Source organism: Uranotaenia lowii, chromosome 1 (assembly GCF_029784155.1).
Source record: "Uranotaenia lowii strain MFRU-FL chromosome 1, ASM2978415v1, whole genome shotgun sequence".
Taxonomy (NCBI): domain Eukaryota; kingdom Metazoa; phylum Arthropoda; class Insecta; order Diptera; family Culicidae; genus Uranotaenia; species Uranotaenia lowii.
In genome coordinates, this window is record NC_073691.1 from 199010479 (window position 1) to 199026347 (window position 15869).

General features: G+C 39.2%; 1 protein-coding gene across 1 annotated transcript in view; it reads right to left on the minus strand.

Moving 5' to 3' along the window:
- The window catches only part of LOC129738287 (collagen alpha chain CG42342), a 287063-nt gene extending 284543 nt beyond the window's left edge, over positions 1-2520 (minus strand). Inside the window, exons 1-2 of the mRNA XM_055729471.1 lie at positions 2377-2520; positions 669-1675 (exon numbers count right to left, since the gene is read on the minus strand). Coding sequence (XP_055585446.1) covers positions 669-1290 — 622 coding nt within the window. The 5' untranslated portion in view covers positions 1291-1675; positions 2377-2520. The remainder of the gene's footprint in view (positions 1-668; positions 1676-2376) is intronic.
- Positions 2521-15869: the final 13349 nt, after the last annotated feature.

The following is a 15869-nucleotide window of genomic DNA, read 5'->3' on the forward strand; positions in this document are numbered from 1 at the left end:
AATATTGCTTCATTTTCATCATCCAAAATAAAGACAGCGTTACATTGATTGAAATCGCCATAAATGTGTAGTTTTGCTTTCAGGTTTTCAGCTACTGTATTTTTAGGAATTTGGAAAAATAAATCAAAATAGTGAGAAGTGGCATATTCAGGTGGGAAGTACACGGAAGCTAAAATGTGCACTTCCTTTGCCAATGATGTTTTAACGAAAACATAATCAAATTATGTGTATGTTTGCAATGCAATTTGTTCTGAGGGGAAAAAAGAGACTATGGTAACGAGAAATAAAATGGGGCTCAGGAGAGGGCATTGTGCACTGGAAAATGGTCGAAATCCCATTTTGCACTGATCGTCAAATACCGCAATCCAAGAACCTGAATGGGCGGGCCAGTATAAATAGCATCCACTGTATTCTTCGGACCTTGCACTGAACCATCCACGCCGTTTTCATTCCCTAAAGGGAAGGAAGAGTGTTGTATCATACGATATCAAAGATGTTCTCAAAAGCTTTATTACTCTAAAACTGGCGCTATTTGGCAGAACGACCTCAACAAAATGGTCATAGAGTTGGTTCTTTCATGTGCCTGATATTCGATTTGATCTCACAGTTTTGTTCAGTCAACGTTTCACGTTCAAAGTATTTTTTTTTTAAATAAGAACTTTTCTCACCTGGTGGGCAGTTGCATTCGCCATCGGCCGGAGCCTGCCGGGTCGTACGGGAAAGCTTCAGCGCCGAAACATCCCGACGTATTCGAGGCAGCTCGGCGATCTGGGCCGAAATCTTCCGAACTACATCCGAAATGCTCTGCTCCGAGTGATCCACGACTTCGTTGGTTGGTTCTTCTGGTTCCCCGTCACCAACATTGCCACCGAAAAGAACCACCCGACGGAACTTTCCGTATTGCTTGACGTCGTTGAGCTGACTCTCCAGCAGACTGAGTCGCTCCTCAATGTTAACTAAACTAACTAGTCGACCCTCGAGCTGGGTCTGACGAATGTTACCATAGATGGTGGCCCCGAGCGAGGTGATGCACAGCAGATAGAACAGATAGCTGATGAAGGAGCTGGCAGAAGTGCTGCCGGAAGCTGCCAATTCAGAGTCGGGCTTTCCAACTTCCAGCCGACTTCCGCTGCCTTTTCGCTTTCCGTTCTGATGCGGCTGGCTTTTTCGCGAAGGACTTCTACGATTGCTGGCCTTAGCCGTCGGACTGGTGGCCTTGGCCGGCGTATCCTGCAGCAGGTCCACGGTTGGCCGCGGCTTTGCCGGAATGTCAGAAAAGTTTTCCATCATTTCGCATCTGGGAAACGAATCTATGCGTTTGTAATCTCCTTCAACGATTCAACCAATTTTTCTTCGGACAATAGCTCCAATACTGCTTAGGTGGGTATTTTTGCTAAAAGCTTCACTTTTAAAACACGTGACACTTCACTTTTTCCCTCTGAACCAAAACGATCGGCCTTTCCATCATTTGACCTCATCTGCCGGCTACGGAAAATTTGCTTTGGCCTTTCCGATTCACTGACACTTTTCTTCCTTTGCTAGCTTCTTGGGAAAAGAACTCACACTTTCAACTAGGATATTATCAACTTTAGCTTTCCACTTGAGCTCCTCGCTCGATACGGCACTTCAAACCCCCATCACCCGGAAGGTTCCGGCGTAATTCTCCGAGGAATCCCTGTCGAAATTAAAGAAGAAAACTTTTTTTTATTTCATTTTGCTTTCTCCTCTTCGAGAATAATTCTTCTCCAACACTCTTCACGCACTTCGCGTTGACAACTGGAAATGGGAAGTGGAAAAAAAAGTTTTTCCACTCCCCACTTGGCAGCGCCCCCCTAAAAACCAATAAATTTTCCCGAGCGACACTCGCGGCATTTGCGTCGTCCGACCTCTTCCCGTTTTCTTCGGTTTTGCGAAACCCAAACGGAGGTAAAAATTAAATCAAACCGATTTATCAAGTCCCCAAACTCTCACGCCTCGTTGTTTGAACCAAAAAAAAAACGACTCCGGAGCAACTAAACGCACCCTAGCGCCAACTTGATTTCTTTGATCATCGGGATAAACTCGGAGCGAAGAAGCCTACGCACAACTGAACTGACTCCACGTGGCTTCGCTTTCTTCTTCACGTTCTCACTTCACTCCAAACTCGTTAATTAATCCTCGGTGTTCGGGAACGAAATTTCGCCAACTCAATTAATCAGGGTAATTTTCCTCTTGAAACCGAGTGCGGTAACGAGCCGAATCCGCTAGGTTTGTTCCTTCCCACTCCCGAAACCTGGCCTAGTGTGCCAAAAGTTATCATCTACGAGGACGACGGTGGAAAATCCCCCCACACTATAGAACCCAAAAACAACCAAGAATCAGGAAAGTTCTATCAACCCCAAAAACCAATCGCGGTCCTTCGAACCGGTTCGTGTTCTCGCTCGATTCGATCCGTTCCGTTCCGCTCGCTGTCACCGACTGAATCCGAAGTTCGATCCGTCAGAATCTTTGCTCTACACAGCAGAACCCCCGTCGGCCGCTACTGGATGGCAGACAGACAAACCGAAACGATCCACACAGCATCCTGCCCCGGTCCCGAAACAGAACAAACACTCTCTACTACACTCTCCGCAAACGCCGCCGTTTCTGGGTGGGTACCGGGGGGGAAATCGGCAAACCGGGGCGGGAAGTCATCACCCTTCCTCCACCGCGCCTTGAGAACCAAACGAAAACCCTTCGGAGTAACTAGTGCCGCGCCGCCGGTGTTGCACGGTCAATTTGACAACAATCAAACGAATCCTTTCCGCCACCATCGGGGTACGTTCCGACGAAATCGAACTCACTCTTCAAGTCGCGACCGATACCAATAACCCAAGTTCGCGTCCCGTCGATCCGAGAGCCTGTGGTAAACTGACTTCGGCGGTGTGTCTGCAAAGCGGGTTCCAATTTTGTCACGTCGCGCCGCGTCGTGTCGCGTGCCTCGTTACTCGGAGAATCACGCTGCTATTGAGTGAGCGACTGACGACGACAAAAGTTGTTTCTCTGTTATGATCCGGTTGTTGACCACCACCCACCCCCGCATACGCTAGAGCCGCACCATTCGGTCGGGCACTAGAGCTGATGTGGGTGGGGAGTTGAGCTAGGAATTTTCCGCACCCGGACGCGTGCCGCTTTGCGAATGAGAATGCGGGAGAAAGAGTCGACGAAAGGGGAGAGCTTTGACTGTTTGGGAGAGTGGAACTCAGCGCGTGTTTTGGAAAAATTTCTCGCACCTCAAATGAACACTTTTCTTCTCCGTGTATAACAGTTTTGGTGTTGGTGGTAGAACAGTTTTTTAAGCATTTCGTTTGATAAGTAAAGCAGTCTTCCCGTAGGTGTTTTTGTTCGACAAATAAGCTTCCTTCATAAGTTACAAGATCTTATCAAGGAAACGAGAAGTTTTACTGCGAGACTGTAAAGTCTGCTTCATTTAATATTGGAACACAAACAATTGCGTGTAGTTCAGTCATTTATTAACGAATTCATAATTTGTTTTTCATACAAATGTAGCATTTTCTTTACTCTTTCATAAAAAAAATTAAAAAAATTATTCATTGCTGTTTCGAAGAAATTCTCGTACTTTTCCCGTAATACGGCACATTAGGCGGCGCACACCCTTTTCGTCCACCGTTTTGGCGATTTGATTCCACCAGTTATTCATTTGAGTCATGTTCCTAACAAGTTTTCCCTTTGCCTTAAGCCTCCGCTTCGTGATTGCCCAGTATTTCTCTATCGGCCGGAACTGGGGGCAGTTTGGGGGTTTGAGGTCCTTCGGTATTACGCTGACCCCGTTCGTTGCGTACCATTCCATAACCGTTTTGCTGTAATGGCAGCTTGCGAGGTCCGGCCAAAACATTACTGGACGGTCGTGGGCACGAATAAACGGCAGAATCCGTTTCTGTAGGCACTCTTTTTTGTAGACTTCTGATGTCATAGTCTTGTCAGTGAGAAAGACTTTGGTTTTCTGTCCACAACTGCATATCCCCTGCCAAATCATGTACTTGCGGGCGAATTTATCCGCAAACACGAACTTAAATTTTGCAGGTACATCCCCCCGAGCCGTCGCCAAATAAAATTTTTGACCTGGGATTTGCCCAAAGTCCGCCTTCACGTAGGTCTCATCGTCCATCAGAATACATCCGTCGAACTTGGTCAGCACTTGGTCGTACAGCTTTCGAGCACGGATTCTGGCCACATTGTTCTGCTTCAGCGTCCGATTTGGCTGTTTGCTGGCTCGGAATGACCTTATTCCTTCCCGGAGACGAATTCGTCGCACCGTACTGTGAGCGGCCTGGAACTTATTGGCCAAATCGCGGTCTGAAAGATTGGAATTCCTCTTGACGGCCTTGATGACTTTCCCACGCAGTTTCCGGTCGACAGTTCCACTCCGACGCTTCGAATGCGGCTTCCGAGCCGTCGTCAATGTTTCCTTGTACTGCTTGATAACACGCCATACGGTATTTCTGGGCATTTTAAGCTGTTTAATTAGCTTCGATGCCGACAACAATGGATTTTCAAGAAAACTGTGCACAATTTGATCTTTCCGTTCGGCTTCCATGGCGGTTGTTTACAAAATGCTATCGTTTGGTGTTATGACATAAATACATGGTGAAAGGTAATGAATTTCCCGACACGAGGGTGAAAAAAGTTTCCAAATCCGTCCACTAGGAGCGCCACAATGAGCAAAAGAATTTGTTCAAATATTAAATGAAGCAGACTTTATGTAAATCGGTTAGTTTTCAAGAATGATTCAATAAAGCAGCCCGCAGCATTTTGTGGTATAATATAATTACATTATCCTTTTTTCCTGTGGCAACATGCTGCTCTAGCGATTGCTCGTGATGTCAACGATCGACTTTCAGTTGAGAAACAGTTACTAAATCGTTTACTAAACATTGTAGAGAACATTATATTATCTTACCTGAGCAGTTTGGTTTTAGAAAAGGACATTGTACCTCTCTTCATTAGTCAGGGTAATGAACAATATCGGAAAGAGTAAAGCAATATCGAAACCAACAGCTATGACGTTGTTAGATACACAAACTAAGCTCATTCAATTTTCCAACTCATCTTATAAAAATCACCAGAAGCTACCTTCAGCAAAGATCGTTTAGAGTAACATTGAATAGTTCCCTATCAGACAGCAGATGTTCCCTCAAGGAAGCTTACTAGATGCTTAACTTTACATCATCTACACCTCTGATATTCCACTCCTGGGGAACGACTGCACGTCATACCTGTTTGCAGATGATACCGCAATTGCAGTGAAAGGAGAGAAGCCTCGTGAAATAACCAACAATTCAAACGATCTCGACACCCTAGTTTATTATGCCAGTACGTGGAAAAAAATAAACGCCTCAAAGACTCAAGCAATGATATTCCTCCATAGACAATCCCCGAAACTTAAAACCAAACCCACTTCTAAGGTGGCCATGGACGGCACAAGGGTTGATTGGTTCGCCGAAGTAGCAAAAATTGCAAAAATTAGAATCTAAACATAGATGAATTTTATTTATTTTCGTACCGTACACACACTCACTCTCATACATACCGTACCGTACATACCGTCTGATGTTTCGATTTGGATTTATGAATCGGTTCGAAGGACCAAGTTCAGGATCGCCCCTGATGGCAGGATCGATAGCCACAGACCTTCCTTCGATAAATGAAAAACCTCACACATTCTTGAAAACATTACAAAAGTGGACTGTATTCTTAACAAACTAAGAACTAAATTACAATGACTTTCCGACTGACGCAATGGTTCCTTTTGGACCTCTGACTCTGGCCATTCTGGCCTCTGACTTGGCCGCTCGGGCCTCTAACTATGGCCCGTAGGTCTCCGATTCAGTTACCTTCTCCGATGGTGGTTGGTTGGAAAAAGAGGCCGAGCTTTGGGCTAAATTTGGCTGGACCCTTTGGGAAATCCTCTTCGTTGCCGAGGAAAAGCCGATGATTTTGGCGCGCATTACTGCCGTTAATACGCACAGCATCGCCATGTTTCTACTGGGTCATTTCGTCTCATGTTAGGGTGGTTCGTTCCAGAACACATGGTGTTCCGTTTTACGACATAACCTTATTTACAATATTCCTCCATTTCACTCGGTCCATGGGAGCCGTTCTCCAACTTCTCGGAATGTCCAGATCCCCCAGATACGCCAGATCACGCTCCACTTGCTCTAACCACCTCGCTTGTTGCGCCCCTGCTCGTTTCGTTCCTACCGGTTTTGCAGCGAACACCTGGTTACAGGTTACCTTCCTTCTCCTGGTATTACTTAACCCTTAGAGCACCTGTACCCGTGGTCCAAACAGCCGGTTTAGACCCAAATTCCGACCCGAACAACCGCATAGGTGATCCATTATACCAGTTTCAACTCAACTTTTTTTAGAGCTGGTAGAAGGATTGATCCAAAACAGATGAAATTTGGATCCAATTTGACGCAGTTCTAAACCGTTCGACAGTTAATGGAACACCAGTTCAGTTGCCAGTTTTTTCATTGGATCGGATCTAATTTCTTTGGTTCAATTCTTGTATAAATTAGAGGCAAGAATAGACCACGGGTACAGGTGCTCTTATCAAATTTCGACCTGAATGGCAGGATTACAGTTTTTCGAGGAGTAGGCGTTGGTTCTATCGCAACGCACGCGTTTTTTCGTCGTTCGAGAAAATTTTGTTTATTTTTCATTTTGAAAAGTGAAATTTGTATTAAACTTTGAGAAAGTAAACAAATACCGGATGGTTCGCGAGATATAGTTCAATCTAGAATTGGAGGGCGTTTAGATGTATTTTTTTCTAAGCCCATTTGCGAGAGCGTATAACACGAAAAAAGCTCTGTCGTATTTCCGGAGGAAATTCTTTCACTGGAAGCAGGGTTGCCAACATTTATTTTCAAAGATCAGGGAACTTGCGAAATAAAAATCAGGCAAAATCAGGCTACGTAAAAGTAACGGAAATTTCGCTCAAAGTGATGACCTTTTTTTTTTTGGTCATCGCTCCACATTTTCACTGCAATATGTGTTGTGAGCCTACTTAGTTGAATAATTCTGCTGCATCAAAGCAATCCCTTCAATTCTCTTTTTCAATAAGAATTAACGGGAATCTTTCGATTGCTTTGATTCAGCCACATTTTCACTTTTTCACTTCAGCTATGGTACCTACTCCAGTTCCTTACCACCCATTTATCATGACATTCGAAAAAATCAGGCAAAATCAGGCATATTTTCAAAAATCAGGGAAAATCAATGGCTTATCAGGTTGTCAGGCAGAGCCTCGAAAAATCAGGCAACGCCTGAAAAATCAGGCACATTGGCATCTCTGGCTGGAAGAATTATGTGTATTTTGTGTAAAATTTCTGAATCTCTAGCTGAAAATAATTTCTGGTTTGGAACGTTGAAGCACTGTGGACCTTCAGGAGAAGAAGCAGCCGCTTCTGGAGGTACTCTTTCATGTACACCTGTCCGTTTCGGTCACGAAAGGTGCTCTCGCTTCCTGCACGTGCAGGTGGCTTGCCAAACGAGGAATTTATTCGCTAATTTGGACATCTTCTGAGTGCGGACATGCTCCGGAACGCTGAACTTATCCTCGGCCGTGAAAAATAGGTTGCCGGGGATCTGTTTGAAGTCGGCTTTCACATATGTTTAGTCGTCCATGATGCAGCATTCAACTTTCGTCAGCATTTTGAGGAACAACTTCCTGGCACGGGTTTGGCGGACTTGTTCTGCTTCTCGTCGCGATTAGGGGCCTTTTGTATCTTGAACGTTCGAAGCTCAGCCTTAGTTTTGGCCTTCTGGACAAAATTTCGGCTTAGGTGCAGCTTCTTAGTCACATCCCGAACGAAGGCGTTCGGGTTTCGGTTGAAGGCCCCAACTACGCGGTTGTGATTTTTGGTGTTGTACGGAATACTTTTTCCTTCACTTCTGGGCTTCCGATCGGTGACCAATCGTTCCTCGAACCGCTGAATCACTCGCGACACCGTGGAATTTGCGACTCCCAACGTTTAAGCGATGGAACGATGCGAGAGATCCTTATACTCGTGATGAATGCGCAAGATTTCATCAAGCACGAGCTGTTCTTTTGACTCCTTTTCCGCGAGTTTTGATCACAGAACTTTAGAACTTGCAGCCTGTAAACAATGCACTATGAACTAAACCCACCCAAATTTTTATTAAATTCTACCCAACGGTTAACAAGTTAGAGCAATTTCATAGTGTGGAAACTTCATCGTGGACACTCTTCAGGTGGAAGCGATATGAAGAGCTGACTCACAGTATCGTGTTTAAGCTGTCTTGCCAGCTTATCGGATCGACGGGAATGATCTGTTAATAAACTTCCTTCTTACATCCGCAACAGAGCCAAAAAATGGCGTATAAAAATTAAGGAAGACCACATTTCTTTCGCCGATTGTTTATCGCGCACATACTCCAAATGGCTATCTGCTATATTCGCCACCGGGAGTGCTTTCGCTTTTTCGTCTCTTCCACAGAACGCTGCATTCGCCGCTGCTTGTACCGGGGGATCCGCCATGATTGTATCTTTCACCCCGTGAGCCGAAACTTCCAGACATCGTAGTTTCCGCCTGCGAACTGCACTATGCCGACTTTCTCTACGCTGGACATTTCGTTCCCGTAGCTTTTACCGAAACTATTTCTTTAAAAAAATACAACCGAAGAAAACCTTTTACTCCGCTCGTAGGTATGACGGGGCTTGGCTCATAATCTAAAGAAGAACACGTTTTAGTGTGTTTATAGCTTATTACAGACTAACTTACAATAGTTAATCATTTCTACACCCTTAGTGTATGTTATTTATTTAACTACATAGCAACCAAGGTTGTTAAGCCACCTATGTACTAATGACTAAAACAGTTGTCTACAGTAGTACAGTAGATTGCTACGATTTCTACACTCTCTACTTTCTACTTGACTGTGGTCCTGAATCATGGGTCTTGAACCCTGATTTTGAATTTGAATAATGGATCCTTGATCCTGATTCTGATTTTGGATGTTGATCTGATTGTGATCCTTATTCAAATTCTAATCCTGAACCTTGATCCTAATCCTCGTGTGAGGCATAGTCTCCGTATTGTACTTGTATCAAGAACAGTTGAAGAAAATTTTCGCGTGAAACAAGAAAGCAGTAGTAGTATTTGAGCTTACGAACAGGTAAGTCTTGGGTGGCGATACCTTTGTGTTTCGGTCTATTTCCCACCGGTAGTTTGGCATTGCACCATCCTGGATCCTGAATCTTGATATGAAGTCTGAATCTTGATCTATGTCAACCAAGGATCAGGATTTTTGTAATCAAAGCATATGATTAATGAAAACTTCTAAACTATTTCATGATTTCAAGTTCCTTATTTTTCGTTTTAAGAATAACCTTCGAGTTTAATATTAAATCGTGTTTTGTTCAACATTTTTCAAAGAATTAAAAGTTTAAAAAGAAGAAGAAAGGGAAAAAGTCATTGGAAAATAATGTGTTTATACACTTTGAAAGACTTTAAAATCATCTCAATCGATCTCGCATTTAACGGCAGATCATTTCCTCAACAGGAACAAAAATGTCATAGATCAAGTTCACATTCCCATTTTTGCCTCGTCCGAAAGCCCTGCTGAAATCAAAGAAGTTCGATTACCTACCATCGATACGCCAGAATCTTGATTGCAATAATTCAATCCACCGTCCCTTTTCAAACACCTTTTCCTTGCTCACTTGCTGCCTCAGGAAACCAAAGAACTGACCCAAATGTAGCCGGCCACGAGTTACATACCTACTGCATTCGGGTTTGTTTTTTGTTTCTGTTTTCTTCCGCTAAATTATTCCGTGTTTGCTTGCAACATCGCCCAAACCGAAGATCGACGCGGTGCAAAGATTCATGTAATTTGATAATTTTTCAAACTTCTTCTCTCTCCGGTCCGGTGTTTTCAATTTGCATATTTTTTTTGCTCTCCGTTTGCTTCATTTTGTTCACCTTACTGCTTGCTGCCGATGTTTACTTTTGCTCCTCATCCGATCCCCATCATTTTTGGACCTTCGGGCGCTCTGCTGGACCCTATCTATAAGGTTGGCTCTCATCGGATCGGACTGCTTCTTGTTTTAGTTTTTATCCGCACACACTCCCGGCTGCATACCTTCAACTGAGGCGAACATCGTCGTCCCCTGTCGCAAAATATAAACATTCAAGTCAGTTGAATTATCTCTTTTACATGCAATTTGTTCGCATCTTTCTCCACTCGGCTTTTCCGCACTTGCTATGAACAGCATATCGCGTTCGTCGCACTCTCGTCGTCGATCCACCCGTCGTGCGTCTTCGCGTCATCGGTGTTCCTCCTCGCACTCTTTTCGTCCTTCACTCGATCGTTCGCCGCAGCTCGCTGTTTGTTGTTTGCTACACACGCTTGCTTTGACCGTGGTCATGCAATCGTCTCCTTCGCTGCTGCTTTCCGTTTTTTTTTAGGATGGTACCACAACACAACGACGGGTGGCTTCCCGGTTTCGCGTGATGATTTTTTTTTTCCATTCTACTGTTTTATTTATCGCACCTAGCAACCGACATTGTCCCTTTCTCTTGAAAAACTTGCTCTCTGCGAGAGCAAGTTCATCGGCACTCCCCGTTCTCACAATTCTCGTTTCACTCATTCTCATGGGTAGCAGTTTTTTTTTTCTTATTGGGACTTTTCCTGCAGATCGACGTGCAGCAAGTGGGGAGTGATTTTCCGACTGGTGGCGGTCATCATCCATTCGTAATGAATTTTATGTTGCGGAGAGCATAAATTTTCATTTACATTCCTTGCGAACAATTTTTGGCGGCTGCTTGCTGTCCCTTGGCCGGCTGAGTCAAAGCTGTCTGGCTGATGATGGTTCAGGCCGTTTGCGTCTGTCTTGATTGTTGATTATTTACAGTCTAGAATATAATTTAATTATTCGTAGAAAAATTCAAAAAAAAAATGTCGAATAATTATCAAATTTCTTCCGATCTTCACAATGCTAAAGGGAAGAATGATATAAATTTAAAAAAAATGACATGAATGACAAAATCAGAAAAATGACAAAATTAACATAAATTCAAAACTAACATTAATTACAAAAGTGTCCTTTTCATCAATTATGTCCATTTGGTAATTTTTCTCCATTTTGCCAAATTTCGTCATATTTATAATTTTTGTCATTTTTGAAATTTTTGTCGTTTTTGTCGTATTTGACAATTCATCATTAAATAATACAAAATTCATAAAAATGAAAAAATGACAAAAATTACAAATATTAAAAATAAAACAAAAATGGCAACAATAACAAAAATGACAAAAAAGACAAAAATGACAAAAATGACAAAAATGACAAAATGACAAAAATGACAAAAATGACAAAAATGACAAAAATGACAAAAATGACAAAAATGACAAAAATGACAAAAATGACAAAAATGACAAAAATGACAAAAATGACAAAAATGACAAAAATGACAAAAATGACAAAAATGACAAAAATGACAAAAATGACAAAAATGACAAAAATGACAAAAATGACAAAAATGACAAAAATGACAAAAATGACAAAAATGACAAAAATGACAAAAATGACAAAAATGACAAAAATGACAAAATTGACAAAAATGACAAAATGACAAAAATGACAAAAATGCCAAAAATGCCAAAAATGCCAAAAATGACAAAAATGACAAAAATGTTAAAAATGAAAAAAAAACAAAAAAATGACAAAAATGACAAAAATGACAAAAATGATAAAAATCACAAAAGTGACAAAAATGACAAAAATGACAAAAATGACAAAAATGACAAAAATGACAAAAATGACAAAAATGACAAAAATGACAAAAATGACAAAAATGACAAAAATGACAAAAATTACAAAAATTACAAAAATGACAAAAATGACAAAAAATGACAAAAATGACAAAAATGACAAAAATGACAAAAATGACAAAAATGACAAAAATAACAAAAATTACAAAAATTACAAAAATTACAAAAATTACAAAAATTACAAAAATGACAAAAATGACAAAAATGACAAAAATGACAAAAATGACAAAAATGACAAAAATGACAAAAATGACAAAAATGACAAAAATGACAAAAATGACAAAAATGACAAAAATGACAAAAATGGCAAAAATGACAAAAATGACAAAAATGACAAAAATGACAAAAATGACAAAAATGACAAAAATGACAAAAATGACAAAAATGACAAAAATGACAAAAATGACAAAAATGACAAAAATGACAAAAATGCCAAAAATGCCAAAAATGACAAAAATGACAAAAATGACAAAAATGAAAAAAATCAAAAAAATGACAAAAATGACAAAAATGATAAAAATCACAAAAGTGACAAAAATGACAAAAATGACAAAAATGACAAAAATGACAAAAATGACAAAAATGACAAAAATGACAAAAATGACAAAAATGACAAAAATGACAAAAATGACAAAAATGACAAAAATGACAAAAATGACAAAAATGACAAAAATGACAAAAATGACAAAAATGACAAAATTGACAAAAATGACAAAAATTACAAAAATGACAACAATGACGAAAATGACAAATATGACAAAAATGACAAAAATGACAAAAATGACAAAAATGACAAAAATGACAAAAATGACAAAAATGACAAAAATGACAAAAATGACAAAAATGACAAAAATGACAAAAATGACAAAAATGACAAAAATGACAAAAATGACAAAAATGACAAAAATGACAAAAATGACAAAAATGACAAAATTGACAAAAATGACAAAAATGACAAAAATGACAAAAATGACAAAAATGACAAAAATGACAAAAATGACAAAAATGACAAAAATGACAAAAATGACAAAAATGACAAAAATTACAAAAATGACAAAAATGACAAAAATGACAAAAATGACAAAAATGACAAAAATGACAAAAATGACAAAAATGACAAAAATGACAAAAATGACAAAAATGACAAAAATGACAAGAATGACAAAAATGACAAAAATGACAAAAATGACAAAAATGACAAAAGTTACAAAAATGACAAAAATTACAAAAATTACAAAAATTACAAAAATTACAAAAATGACAAAAATGACAAAAATGACAAAAATGACAAAAATGACAAAAATGACAAAAATGACAAAAATGACAAAATGACAAAAATGACAAAAATGACAAAAATGACAAAAATGACAAAAATGACAAAAATGACAAAATGACAGAAATGACAAAAATGACAAAAATGACAAAATTGACAAAAATGACAAAAATGACAAAAATGACAAAAATGACAAAAATGACAAAAATGACAAAAATGACAAAAATGACAAAAATGACAAAAATGACAAAAATGACAAAAATGACAAAAATGACAAAAATGACAAAAATGACAAAAATGACAAAAATGACAAAAATGACAAAAATGACAAAAATGACAAAAATGACAAAAATGACAAAAATGACAAAAATGACAAAAATGACAAAAATGACAAAAATGACAAAAATGACAAAAATGACAAAAATGACAAAAATGACAAAAATGACAAAAATGACAAAAATGACAAAAATGACAAAAATGACAAAAATGACAAAAATGACAAAAATTGACCAAAATGACAAAAATGACAAAAATGACAAAAATTACAAAAATGACAACAATGACAAAAATGACAAATATGACAAAAATGACAAAAATGACAAAAATGACAAAAATGACAAAAATGACAAAAATGTTAAAAATGACAAAAATGACAAAAATGACAAAAATGACAAAAATGATAAAAATCACAAAAGTGGCAAAAATGACAAAAATGAAAAAAATGACAAAAATGACAAAAATGACAAAAATGACAAAAATGACAAAAATGACAAAAATGACCAAAATGACCAAAATGGAAAGAATGACAAAATTGACATATTTACAATATTAATAAAAATGATAAAAATTATAAAAATTACAATTATGACAAAAATTACAAAAGTTAAAAAAATGTCTTTTGTCAGTAGCCTTTACTTTTGCTCGAAATAAGCAACGAAGGCTTGCAATTTTTTGCCTGTCTGTGATTTCGTGCTTAATTATTTTTAAAGAAATATTTTGACGCAGGTTTCCTTTAAATTTGAATAAATTTTTGAAATCCTCCCATCTTTCTGTCACGATTTATATTTTCGGCACATTACCAATAATATTCATAATACCTCCGGTGTCTCCATCAAACATTCATTCTTGCTTACTTCAAACAACAATCATTCCTCTGGTAAATATTTACAAACACGCAAAAAAAAAATGAAAAACAATTCACCCTCCTACGTCTCGTGATATCGAAACCCAATGCACTTGCACACAAAACACAAAGCACTTTCAATCATAAAACTTTCCTTTTAAGCTATCAGCAGAGGGAGGGAGCCCAACCACCAAAAATTTTCGATTCAACCGAATTTGAAAGGACTAAGAGGGTGCGCCACCATCTGATGATTTATGCGATGACGTTGCCCCGATAACAAGGCCGAAACAAACGCCCGGCAACATAATATGAAACTAATGCAAAATGTCGCACCAAACAGCGACATACGACGTGTGTAGGTACATTGTAATGAGGCGTGCGGAACAACACAACCCCTCGCTTATTACTTCATTCATGCATTCAGCTGGCCAATCTAATATGATGCGATCGTCAATGACCTATTCATAGGTTGGTACAAAGATGCCAACCGAGGGGCTAGTGCGCGTTTGATTCGCATCTGCAATGTGTTGGGTGAGGGGGGTTCGTCCGGTTGAAATCGGGATACCAGTTAGCTAAACCGGCCTTTCGGGAAAGACGGTATAGTTCGAGGCGTGCTTAGAGAAGCAGCGTTCCGATTCCGGGGGAGCTTCAGACGCAATCGAAGCCTTTATCGGGAATGTGGTGCATTCGAGGATGCAGAACTATATACAAGCGTGCGTAACAAGCCTGAGATAAACAAAAACAGATTTAATTTGGTAAAAACATCGAGTTCTTCTAGTCTCATACATTTTTTTTATTTGTTTAGATTTAATTCAACTGAAATCGTCAGCTTTTGATAAAAAAAAACCCAAGAATGTACTAGATGAGAGGAAATAATCAATTTCTTTTCAAAAAGAACTACTACCCTTCAAAGCTATAATTTGAAGATAATTCCCAAATAACACAGATTAGGTTAACTAGCATTTATCATGGTTTTGTTATAGAGCTTTTTGTGCAGCTCGTTTTATGACTGTTTTATCAAAGTCATAAAAAAATGCTAACATTCTTGTTTCCACCATTTGTTTTCAGGTAGTTCTGAAAACGCCAATAAAGCTTCTACTAAATATACTGTTTATGTTGTTTTGAAAGAGTTATGAATGCTCTTTTAAAACCCCAATAAAACACACACAAAAATATATACGCATCTTTAAAACACTTCAAATTAACGGAAGTGGCTTGAATATCGCTTTTAAATTTGTGTTAAGTGAAAGAGTCCAAATAATAGAAGTAAAAATTTGTTGCTCGACACCATTTTGAATCCCAGATTGAGTCTTTAAGAGGAAACCACCATCTTGGATTTCAAGATGACTTGTTCTTGTTTACCAATTTTGAAGTGCTTATTTTTGGATGGGCAATAACGGAACAACTCGATAGACTTTAACGGAGCAAAGAAAAACGTGTCTATATTGTTCGAGTTTCGATAGCAGAAAGGGAAGAGTCTGACAGCTCACACACTATCATTGCGCAACTACAGTAGAAGCCTTGCGTTGTAGTATCAGGCGTTATGCATAAGGTTGCCACCTCAACATTCCTGCTCAACCTTTGCAGACCGTCAACCCTATATTGGCTCAATGTCGCCGAAACGCTGATACTGGT